Source organism: Lolium rigidum, chromosome 4, assembly GCF_022539505.1.
Source record: "Lolium rigidum isolate FL_2022 chromosome 4, APGP_CSIRO_Lrig_0.1, whole genome shotgun sequence".
Classification (NCBI taxonomy): domain Eukaryota; kingdom Viridiplantae; phylum Streptophyta; class Magnoliopsida; order Poales; family Poaceae; genus Lolium; species Lolium rigidum.
This window is the reverse complement of record NC_061511.1, coordinates 67408153-67420206: the sequence shown is the minus strand read 5'-3', so window position 1 is coordinate 67420206 and position 12054 is coordinate 67408153. Positions and strand designations below refer to the sequence as shown.

Here is a 12054-nt window from a genome sequence, read left to right as displayed (position 1 = left end):
ACGTGGTCCAATCAACAAACCCCTCCTGTCCTTGCTCGCCTTGATAGAGTCTTTGTCAACTCCTTCTGGACCACTGCCCTGCCGGACACCACCTTAACCTCCTCGGTCCGTCCTACGTCCGACCACGTCCCCCTCCACCTGGAGGCCTCCTCCAAAGCTCCCCGGAGCACCATTTTTCGCTTCGAAAACTCTTGGCTCTCTCACTCAGATTTTCCCGCCATTGTCTCCTCTAACTGGGACAGTGTCGATGATTCCCTTTTTACCCGTCCTCCCGTAGCTCGTCTTTGCCTTCGGCTCAAGCGCATCCGCTCTGCTGCTAGAGCTTGGGCTCGGGACCGAAAGCTCCCTTCGGTTTACCTTGCCAACTGCCGGACTGTCATTCTTCTCTTTGATCGCCTCGAGGAATCTCGCCATCTTTCTCCTCTAGAGGGCCGCCTTCGTCAGGCTGCAAAACTTCGCCTCAGCAACTTGAATGCTGAACGTGCTGCCTACTGGCGTCAGCGGGCAAAGATTAAACATTGTAAGTTTGGCGACGAAAACTCCCACTACTTCCACCTCTGCGCCTCCGGGCGTCTCAGAAAAAACCAAATTAAGGTTCTCGACGACGACTCTGACAACCGTTTTTTCTCCCATGAACCTAAAGCCTCTATCCTTCACTCCTTCTTCAAGGATCTTTTGGGAACCCCTAGGACATCCTCGGACTCGCTTCCCCTGGCCTCTTTGGTTGCTTCTACGTCCTTGGACTCCTTTCAGGCTGCCTCCCTCGTTCAGCCTTTCACCATGTCTGAACTGCGTGCTGCTGTTTTCTCCATGGATGAAAATTCTAGTCCTGGGCCGGATGGTTTTGGGCCGGCTTTCTTCAAAAAGAACTGGGACCTTGTCAAACAAAACCTCCTGGACTCTCTCCATGAGTTCCATTCTCTCCAAACCGACCTTCGTCCAATCAATAAAGCTTACATGGTTCTCCTACCAAAAAAATCTGGGGCCAATAAACCTGAAAACTTTAGACCTATCTCTCTTCAAAATTGCTGTCTGAAATTCCACTCCAAGTGCCTCACCCTTCGACTTCGTCCTCTCCTGCCTTTTCTTGTCCACCCCGATCAAACGGGGTTCATTTCTGGCCGCTCTATCGCTGAAAACTTTGTCTATGCCGCCGACATTGTTCAGTCTTGTCACAAACGGCTGGCTCCGGCTGCGGTGTTCAAGCTGGACTTCCGAAAAGCCTTTGACTCTGTTAGCTGGGAAGCTCTCGACCGGATCCTTCTTGCCAAGGGGTTCCCAGATCTTTGGCGCCAATGGGTCAAGCTTCTTAATCTCTCCAGTCAAACTGCTGTGCTCCTAAATGGCATCCCAGGTAGATGGATCCAATGCCGCCGCGGGCTTCGCCAGGGAGATCCTCTTTCGCCTTTCCTGTTCAACATTGTTGCGGATGTCTTACAACAGCTTCTCCTCCAAGCCTCCCGCGAGGGACTTCTTCTCCACCCTCTTGTCGACGATCTCCCTTGTCCTATCCTTCAGTATGCTGATGATACCCTCATCATTATAAGAGCCATTCCGGAGCACGCGACAAATCTCAAACGCCTTCTTGACGACTTCGCTGCGGCCACCGGTCTTGATATCAACTTTCACAAAAGCACCTTTGTTCCCATCCATACCGAGCCCGACATCGCCACTTCCATTGCTACCGCCTTTGGGTGTGCAGTCTCCTCCTTTCCGCAAACCTACCTTGGTCTCCCCCTATCCACCCACAAACTTCGGTTCTCTGATTTTGCCCCCGTTATCTCTAAGAGTGACATGAGGCTGGCTGGCTGGAGAGGCCGCTCTCTTCCCATTGGCGGCCGCTCGCTCCTCGGTCAACTCAGTGCTCACTGCCATGCTCTCCCATGCCATGAGTTCTGGCTTGCTTCCTAAGGGTGTTGTTGAGGCCATCGATAAGCGGAGGCGCGCCTTCCTTTGGACAGGGGAAGACTCCTGCCCCGGTGGTCAATGCAAAGTTGCCTGGACGGATGTCTGCGCCCCTAAAGCTTTGGGAGGTCTGGGAGTTCTATCCATCCAGGCGCAAAATGAAGCCCTCCTGTCTAAATTCCTTACCAAACTGCACTCCAACACCTCTGCCCCCTGGGCTTGCTGGTTTCGCCGCTGGTATGGGTGGACAGCAAATCGTGACCTGGGAGACCCTTGCTCTCGGGCCACCCCCGTCTGGAAAGACATCGTCTCTGGTCTTGCCACCTTCCGCTCTGTCACCTTTGTCCGTATCCAGGGGGGCGAAACCACCGCCTTCTGGCATGACTCTTGGCTGGGGGACACCTCTCTCTCCCACCGCTTTCCTGCCCTCTACTCTCATGCCACTAGTTCTAACATCTCTGTTGCCTCGGTCTATCTCCTCGGGATCCCCGCCTGCCTCGCTCCTCGCCTCACCACCGTTGCCAGTCAGGAGCTTCTCTCTCTTACTACTGAGATTGACACCATCCCCCTCCTCCCAGGGGTTCCAGACATTAGGCTCAATCGCGCCACTAACAAAGAGCTTTCGAATAGGGACCATTATGCCAATTCTTTCAGGCACTTGCTTAATGACGAACAGGCTAAGAAAGGGTGGAGGAGCTTCGCCCCCTTGAAATGCAAGATCTTCCTCTGGTTGGCGCACCGCCGGCGCCTCCCCACCAACGCAAGAAGGTTCCGCCACAACCTCACCACCCTGGCCACTTGCCCCTCCTGCATGGAAGACGAAGATGTTGATCACCTGCTCACAAGCTGCCCCAAAGCTTCAGAAGTCTGGCTCCATTTCCAGACAAGTCAAAAACCTGCGCCGCAATCACTGCAAGCTATGCTCGGATCCTGGTTCTGCTCCGCCAAAGACGCGACTATTTCCACGGCCATTGCCTGGAATATCTGGAAGCGACGAAACTCCAAGGTCTTCAACAATATGGCTGAGCCGCTGCCCCTTGTAATTCAGAGATGTATTTCAGACATTAGGCTTTGGGCACAGAGGTGCTCAAATGTTGACTCTCGCTCCTCCCTCCTCTCTTGGTGTAATAATTACGACCCACCCCGCCCCCCCCCCCCTCTCTCCCGTCTTCCTCTAAAATCTTTGTAATGAGCTACTCTGTAACACCTGTTGGTCGTTGATATAAAAGGTTCAGGCTGGCGCAAGCCCGCCGTAGTCACAGTCAAAAAAAAGTTTTACCATAGGAAAGGGATTGAGTTCATGGAAGGTGTGGGAGAGTTTGAGATTTTTCCAGAAACCCAATAAGCGGTGCGAACGTGTCACGTGTGAGGATCTTGGGGCCATCGGTTCCTATTGAAGAAATTTAAGAAGTACGGGGAGGGAAACCGGATGAAGAGCATCTGAAACCGATCTCTCACGCGAGAATTGCTCTATCAACCGGTAAACCTCAGTATTAAATCAGCGAGGAAAAAAAAATATAGAGATAGAAATTACGGGGAGACTTCAAGGTGAAGGGCACGCGTCACCTGACGGTTGGAGATAAATTAGCGATCTACAGTGTCTAAACTAACATAAGATGCGTTGAACTGATCAGCTTTTATATAGTGTATTATTGAATATGCTTAGCCTGCTTGGTGCTTATAGGCGGTAGCTGGTTTGTTTTTTGTTGAACTTGACTGTTGGTGATCTTCGATCATCTTTTTTGGTTCCTCTTTTTTTTGTTGTTTTTTTATTAGCTCTTCGGAGCTGGTACTGGGATGATGTTGTTCCGCTGTCTGACGATAATGGAACCTAGATATTATGCTCCGTGTGGATAATAATTGAGAAGGGGGAGGGAGGGTATTGTGAACGTTTGGAGGGGTAGGAGTAATCTCAACCAAACCAAATTCGAAGTTGAGAAGTAAATTAGTTAGACGACATTAAACCAACTCATATAATCCAACTTAAAAACATACAAACAATACAGAGTCTTTAACCATTTCTGAAATGAGAGTCTAATGATGTCTAGAATCCAGAGAGTTCATACGCTCACGAAAGGCAGAAAAAACGAGAGGTAATTATACACTACATGACATGAGCGGCATCATCTTGTTCTTGCTGCCTTCTCGCGACAGGTGACTTCACTAGTATTACTACTGCACTAGCTGTACTGCCACTGCCCCTGGGGCCCAGCAGTCAGGATACAACGCAGCGAGCTGAAGCCAGGCCTCAAGCTGACCTGCCGAAGAGGTGGTAGGGGAAGTTGCCGTTCTTGTCCATCAATGGCTCCACCAGCTTGGCGATCGCCAGCATCACCCTCATCAGCTCCTCACTGAACTCCTTCTCTCCCCTCTTCCACACGGGCATGGCGTTCACAGCGTTCCTGTCAAAAGGAGCCGGCATGGCGTTGGCTGCATTGTTGTCAAAGTGAGATGGCGGCGGCATGTCGTCGGAGCGGGCAAAGCTGGCACGAGGCGGGTATGGCAGCGTCGTCTGTCCAGAGAGCATGAGCGGCACGTCGATGTGGCGAGCCTGGTACGGCGGCTGCATGTTGTTGAAAGATGGCGGCGCGTCTGTGTGACGGGGCTGGTATGGTGATGCCTCGCTGAGGCGAGGCTGGTACGGCAACGGCTCACTGACACGAGGCTGGTACGGCAGCGGCGGTGGCGGTGGAAGTGCCTGGGTATCCAGTGCGCGTGGAGGCTGCAGCTGCTGTTGCTGTGCACGCATGGCCGGTTGCAGGTTGGGCTGTGCAGGGCGTGCCAGTGGCTGTAGAGGCGGCTGTGCGAAGCCGACCGACCTCGCGACCTTGCTCACCGGTGCAGCAGCGTCCGGGCTATTGCCGCTCGCCGGAATCGCAGGTGGCTCGAGCTTGCTGTCGCCACCGTCCAACATGAACTTCACCCGAGGGGAGTCCCGGAGCGCGCTGGCCCCACCATCGTCGTTGTTCTTCTTGAGGATTGACTTGGGCTGCCCGACGACTGCGCGCGCTGGCGCCGCCCTTGACAGCGTTAGAGGAGCGCCATTGCCAGAGCTCCCAGGCCTGAACGGCGTGGTCTCCATGAGCCGCAACTCGGAGCGCTGCTGCGCAGGAGGAGCCGGCTCAGGCCCCATGTCAGCGCCGGCCGACGACGACTCGATGCCACGGAGGTGGTAGTTGGGGACCACCTGGCCGAACATGGCTGTGGACTTGGCTGACTTGAGCGCCATCTCGGCGTCGGACTTGTACTTGTAGATGACCCGGCACATGTAGGACTTCCAGTACACCCGGATGCCGTCGATGTCTAGCGGCCCGAAGCGCGCGAACCTAGCCTTGAGGGAGGCCACCGACGGCAGCGTGCTATTGGGCGGGAACTTCATCATCAGCGCCGTCGGCGACGCCATCCTCCTCGCCGGCGCCGCAGCTGGCACCTTCTTCTTGACTAATCCCTGAGCCTTCTCCTTCATGCCAGCACGTGGCTGCTGAGCCGCCGGCGTAACGCCTCCCACAGCTGAGGCAGGGGCAGGGACGACTTTCTGCTCCAGCCCGGCCTTCTTCTCGGCTGCCAGTGTCTTAATCTTCTCGAGCTTTATTTTCTTCTTGGTGGCCATCTCCTCCTGCCGGTCAGAGGGCCCGCGCTTCACGCCGGCAATGCTGGGGTCAATGGGTCTCATGACGGGCTTCTTTTTGACCGGCTTGGGCGGCTGGCCGTCAACAGCGGCAGCGGCAGCGGCAGCGACGGCGGCATTGGGTTTAGTATCCAGACTCTTCTTGGACTCCTCGCTAGGATCGTTCTCATAACTCTTCTTGTAGTGTTTCGAGCGGAAGGCGAGGAGGAAGGAGTGAGATCCGTCAGAGATGGATCTGCCGGCGCCGTAGGAGGGAAGCAGCGGGAGGTTCTCAAGGTCCGATATTACCTGTTTCAGATCCAGGCCATCGAGGTCGACCTTGGGGGGCGAGAAAGCGGCTGGCTTTGCGCCGCCGCCGGAGGGGTTGGCAGAGGGCGCGCCGCTGTTGAGCTCCGCGAGCTTCTTCTTTTTCTTCTTCGTCTTTGGCTCGCCGGCAGCGGCGGACTCGTCGGCGGTGGCTTCCGCCGCCCCCTCCCTCTCGCGCTTGCGGGCCTTCTTGGGCTTCGCTGCCTTCTTGGGCACGGTGCCGGCGGCGACGTCGTCGTCCGCGGTTGCGCCGCCGTCGCTCGCTTGGCCGGTTGGCGCGCGCTTCTGCAGCATGAACTCCTCATCGTCGCCGCCTCCGGCACTGCTGGGCAACGGCGGCGTCTGCGGCTCCGCCGACGGGAAGCCAGGCGGCGGGCCGCCGTCGTCCGGAACGGGGGTCGCGTCCGGGAGCACTGCCGGCGGCAGCGCCGGAGCGCGGGCGTCGTCCCGGCGCTTGAGCAGGTACTGGTCCTTCTTGCTGGCCTTGAGCTTGATGGCCGGCGCGCCGGGCACGATCTTCTCCATGAGCCTCGCCGCCGCGCCGGCGGCGCCCCTCCGGCCCTTGGCTGCCGGGGCGTTCTCCTTCTCCGGCACCCTCTGCCGGCCCTTGAGCGGCCGAGCTGCAAGGCATGGCAGACGTTAGCACACAGCTCCGCGCCACAGACATGGGGAAATAAAACGTAACGCCAGTATAAAAGTCAATGCAACGCGACACGTATTTATATTCATATTCCTATAAAATGCATCACAGAACAAAAGAAATCAAGAGAAAAGATGCTAGTACTATAGAAAACTCCTAATCTGAAAGAAATTCATTCACACAAAACAGTTTTGAATTCATGCGAAAGTTTCGAGCATTTCAATACGAAACAAGGCTTGCTGATTTGTTCTAAATAGAACTTGCTTGTCACGTACCCTGCCTTACCAAAAGTGAATTAATTACAAATTTATTTTCCTTTTTAGGGAATTACTTAAGATTTATATATTTTGCCGTACTATACGGTCGACCCTGCAAAATGTAAAGGTTTTTGACAGGTTAGTACGTGTGATGACAAATGTTGTCAAGTTACCATGAAAACTAAAATGAGGGCCAGCTTAAGTTAGTCGGTCAAAGGCTGGACAAGACGTGGTGGCTCGTGCAGCAGAAGCGCAGAGGCCAAGGGATGTGGGGCCAAGCCACATAGAAGAAACTTGGTTGCCGGATGGCTGGTAGCAAACCAAGTGTCTCTATTGCATGTCACGCTTCGCTTACTTTTTAGACGAAGATTGTCGCGATGATTTGCGAGTGCCCACATCTTTCCTCTTCGATGCAAAAGATGCTACTAGTAGTACTGTTTTTAGTTATAAACTATAACTAGACTAGAAAAAACCTAGGGGAGTGGAGGACAGATTTGTGGCTCACTGGATGTAAATGTAATATCGTACAAGTTCCAAACCCAAACCCTAACCCCCTCCTAGACACTTCACCCGTTGCATCCTTGACTAGACCATCTTCACCTCCTCTCCAATTCCCAATCTCCATGCCTCACCCGGAACCCTAACCACGTCCATTCTTTCACACTCCGCCATTACCTCGCCCGTGTCTAATGACAAGACCATCTTCGCCCTCTATTCCGAGACCCTAACCACCCCAACTCATTGAAACTTCATCGTTGTGTCGGGGAACACACCGACAATACCGACTTCTACTCCTCTCTCTTTCTCTCATCACACCATCTACATCCATAGCCTTGATTGTGTTTCCTTTGACCCGCGTTCTCCGATCTTTCCCTCGTCACACCATCTATATCCATAGCCTTGACGGTGTTTCCTTTGATAGACGTTCTCCGATCTTTCCCTCTTCACACCATCTAGACCCATAGTCCTAATGATGTCTCCTTCGACACCATCTCCCCCCTCGAACAAACCCTACTCATCGCCGCTATAGCCAGCACGTCCACCAACTTACTAAGTGATGCATTCGACTAAGGCTTATTAATCACTCCATTTTCCCTATCATGACCATACCCCTCAAAAGACCTAGCCTCACAAGAAAAACACACAAGGGATTGATAGAAATGTCAGATTTTCACCAAAATGATTTTAAAAAAAACACTATCCAAATCGATGTGTTTATTATAATTTTTTACTTAGTATATACTCTCTGTTATTCTATTAATATAAAAGGAGTGTTCATTCCAATATATAAGAACGTGTAGAAAAAAACGTAGATGGTGCAGTTCAATTTCCAAAGGAATCCACAAAGAGAACTGTAGTATTAGTTATTTTCCTCTGAAACCGAAGTACCAATTTTTTTTTCCTATTGGAGATAATGCAAAAAAAGGAGCCACTCTAGCCTCACCTCTAGAAAGATGAGGCGCACGTGCGATTGCAAGATCAAAGGTAGTACTCCGTACATGTTAGTTTAGCATTTTCTTAGCCTGCTTAGATGCTGTCAGCACAATATTCGTGTTATGGTACTAGTAAGCTCTTACTGAAAATGGTTTCAAAAACATGTTTTTATTTATAATAATATAAATTTCAAAATATTTGTTACAAAATCAAATACCAGTTTTGCTCTCGTGTGTTGTTACTGGCTCTTGGTCGCTGGGACAGTACCATAAATTCCAAAAAAAAAACCTGAGATATTAGATCGCCTGACTGGACATATGGTTCTGCTGGGAATCCAGCGGGGTGGAATTTCAGTAGTGAAGGCTATCGTGTCAGGGTTAAGTTAGCAGCTGGATCTTTCAAGGAACAAAATGGGCATTCAGTTCACGGCAGCTTAGTTCCCACACAGCTGGTGTCAGCGATGCTATCTTGCTACTCCCTCCATCCTTAAAAAAACTGGTTAACTTTATCTAGATACGAAGGTATATAGATATATTTTAGTAATAGAATTAGAAAAGGTTGAGCAGCTTTTTTTTTTTGAGACGGGATCTTATTTCCATGGTGAGGGTCGTCTCACAGCCTTGTGCAGGGATGTGAACCAATTGAGAGAGCTGGTCTGTGACGCTATCTGATTTTCCTTGGGTAGGATCGTCTCCAGAGAAGAGAACCACTTAGAGTTTCCCAAAGACCTTCTGTGTCGGATGGAAATGGCATTTGATTCGCTATCAACTATGGTGGAGAAGGCAGGGATAAGCCACTGGCGAGTTATGAAGAACAATCCGATCAAACCACTCCTCCCTGCCGGCTTCAATAATTCAGATTCAGATGAACCATTGTTCCAATAACAATGTTTCTCATCACAACATGCCAGAAGCTAAAACAGCTCTGGAACTGATTCCAAAAGCATCAAGCTGGAACTGAGAGCTACTGGAAGTGACTCCAGACGTGACTTGGTAACCTAGAAAATGGACGAGAATTTGGGATGGCTGAGTATATAACTCTAAATCAGAACGCCCAATTTTCTCAGAGTAGATTGCGACCAATCACACAACCAAATGACATCGCATCACCCGTTCTCATTCAAGAACGCCCGCAGCCGTCGGATAGATCATATTGGCCAAGGATGAATTTCGGTCAGAGGTCTGTAGCGAGACGGTCAATTGTTCCTTCTATGGGTGTATCCTTTTGCAGCAGTTCAAGGTTTTAGCATTGAACAACTAAACTAACAAAGTTTGGTCAAATGGTGGGAGATCAAGGTAAGAAGAGCACAACTCGGGTCACATCGAGTGACCAGAGTTGCTGATGGTCAGGCCAACATCTTAGTGTGAGCTTTCCCGTGCTTGAAGGTTCCAAGAACCCAAAGCATATGTCACACGCAACTTTGCTTTTCTTGACACAAGGCCCTCTCCGAAAGACAAAATCTCGAGAACGGTTAAGAAAACTGTATTCTCTAATTGTTTTGGGATCGACGAGATAATATTAGGAGTTTTCTTGTGGTGTGCATCTGGATTAATTCCACTATAAATTAAGAGAACTCATAATTAAAATCCTACAATGAAACTAATACAGTAGCATGCGTCTAAAATATCAGAAAACATCCTTGTACTGTTTACCTTCGTGGATATATACATGTTTATGAATATAATAACTAATAGGCACCTCAACTGGTCAGCGCAGAGCTTAACTAGCTTAACTTGATTCCTTCCTTCAAGATGTACAGGTGCACTCAACCGCCTTACCTCAATGCCTGCTTCAATGATGAACAGGAAATGGTGCATCCAGAATAGAACATATTATGCAGTCCAGAGTGCATATCCCAATTACCGACATGGTTTTATCAGGCACATCACGTTATGGTACTTTCTTTCAGAATCAATGTTTCTAATACTTTTAGCTGTTCATTTACGAAGCATGAACCTAATACTATTCACAGACAACATAAAAATCAAGTTGCTGAAACTCATGATTCTACCGCAGTATGCCATTATAAAGGTAAGAGCAAACACGCAATGTGAACACATAGCGAATGCAATGCATAATGCAAAGGATGCAATCAGCATAAAAAAAAAACAAGCTACAATGCGTAGCAAATGCCCAAATCAAGGACATATGAATGTACGAGAAAAATTTAAGAATCCAATGCATCAACTGCTTTAGTTTAAGTTTCAGGCATCCAACATCATGGAAAACTAAACAATTTGTGTTCAGAAAATAACTGGTTGAAAAAGAAACAAAACTGTACAGTCAGCAGTCATGTCCTATGCATACATATGTTTGTGGAAGTACACATGTATCACAGGACATACATATCTATCAGGATTAACTTTATTTGGATTTTGTTTTTGTGAGACAATATATTTTATCATTTATTACTAGTATAGCTTCACACAGTTGCACACAATATATTTATGCAAAAGACGTTGCTCGATGCGAAACAAGTTTCAAAAAATTTAAGCCGCAAGCAGTTCAACAAAAGAGAAACAAACACTATTTGAACCAACAAAATCCACTTTATTATTCACATCAAAAGGTTCAGTATTATGTAATCTATACCAGCACCAACAGTAGCAGCGTTTAACCATCAAGTTCAAGTACAGGGCAAAAACAATAAGAGGGAACTGAATAGTAATACAGCTAGGTTTGGGCATATGAGTGTCGATACCTCGTTGAGACCGTTCAGCCTCGGCTTTAATCTCTCCTTCAAGCGCCTTCTTTGGCTCCACCCCAAATGATTCTGCATAGGTGAGGTCGTACTTCTCGAATCTGGTCCGGCGGTACGCCATGAGCATCGCGGCCATCTCGATCCCTGGCAAAGTCCGTGCGGCTGTCTCGGCAGCATCCCGCTGCTCCACGGCGGCGCTCTGCAGGAAATCCAGCATCGTCTGCGGGACGAACTTGTCCCGCGCGGCCGTCACCTGGTCGGGGAGGTACTCGGCGTTGGAGTCGAAGCCGGGTACGTTCACCAGGAGGATCCCGGCGTCCTCCTTGTGGGGGCGGAAGGTGTCGGGTCCGCGGCAGGGGCAGAGGAGCGCGAGCGCGCTGCGGCGCGCGATCTCGTCGAGGGACTCGGCGACGGCGGCGGGGAAGGTGCGGCTGCCGCCCTGCGACGTCTTCTCGACGAAGTGGTCCTCGAAGCGGACGAGCTCGTGCGGCTCGAACCACCCGTAGCTGCCGTCGCCGAAGAAGGCGACGAGGACGAGGCCGTGGCGGTGGCCGCGGTGCACCTCCGGGTCGTCGGAGAGGGTGATGCTGTAGACGTGACCGGGCCACCACGGATGCGACTTCACCTTGCCCCAGACCATGTCGCCGAAGCTGGGGGTCCAATCCTCGCTGATTCCGCCCATGGGCACGACGGCGCCGGAGCCGGAGCCGGCGGCGGCGGGATCGGTCATCCTGCGGAGGGGAAGCGAAACCCTAGATTTGGGTGTCTCGTTTGGGTTTGGGATTGCGCTGTTTGGGTTTGGGAGGTTGGGGGGATTTGGGGATCTCGGGCCTGCTGGGAGACGGTGGGAGGGGCATGATGGTAATTACTCGTACAAAGGGATAGATAGAGAAAGAAAAGGGATATTTGAGGCGAGAAATTTATTTATTTATTATTATACTCCTAATATGGTTAGAAAATGCCTCGCGGAATAAAATATACCAAATAATTCAAAAGAATTCAAACTATTTAGGCGCGTGTATCGTATCTAATGCATTAATCACTCAAAATATTTCTGTGTAGCTAGTACACTAATGAACGAAAAAGATTGTGTGTGAAAATTTTACACGCATTTATGCACACATATGCTATAGCAAGCTTACCACAAAAAATAAGAAATATATGCATCTAGCCACCCTGTAAA

General features: G+C 50.4%; 1 protein-coding gene across 3 annotated transcripts; it reads right to left on the bottom strand.

Annotated features, from left to right (window-relative positions):
* Window positions 1-3850: 3850 nt before the first annotated feature.
* LOC124708897 (PWWP domain-containing protein 1-like) lies at window positions 3851-11704 on the bottom strand. 3 transcript variants are annotated; one of them, XR_007005363.1, is made up of 3 exons: window positions 10872-11703; window positions 4072-6459; window positions 3851-4012 (listed from the first exon to the last, which is right to left on the bottom strand). XR_007005363.1 is itself a non-coding variant. In XM_047240537.1 (3 exons), exons 1-3 carry the CDS (start codon window positions 11599-11601, stop codon window positions 4154-4156), a joined length of 3000 nt encoding a protein of 999 aa, XP_047096493.1. In that variant the 5' UTR covers window positions 11602-11704; the 3' UTR covers window positions 3851-4153. The 3 variants fall into 3 exon arrangements, 2 of the variants coding, with proteins under 2 accessions (XP_047096493.1, XP_047096492.1); XM_047240537.1 differs by having other exon boundaries at window positions 3851-4352; window positions 4389-6459; window positions 10872-11704; XM_047240536.1 differs by having other exon boundaries at window positions 3851-6459; window positions 10872-11702.
* Window positions 11705-12054: the final 350 nt, after the last annotated feature.

What these genes read in the sequence shown, in the direction of transcription:
- LOC124708897 (XM_047240536.1), bottom strand. Translation starts at nt 11,601, where the DNA reads ATGACCGATCCCGCCGCCGCCGGCTCCGGCTCCGGCGCCGTCGTGCCC. An exon ending in GGCTGAACGGTCTCAACGAG is followed by an intron (nt 6,460 to 10,871) that starts GTATCGACACTC and finishes CATGCCTTGCAG; the next exon opens with CTCGGCCGCTCAAGGGCCGG.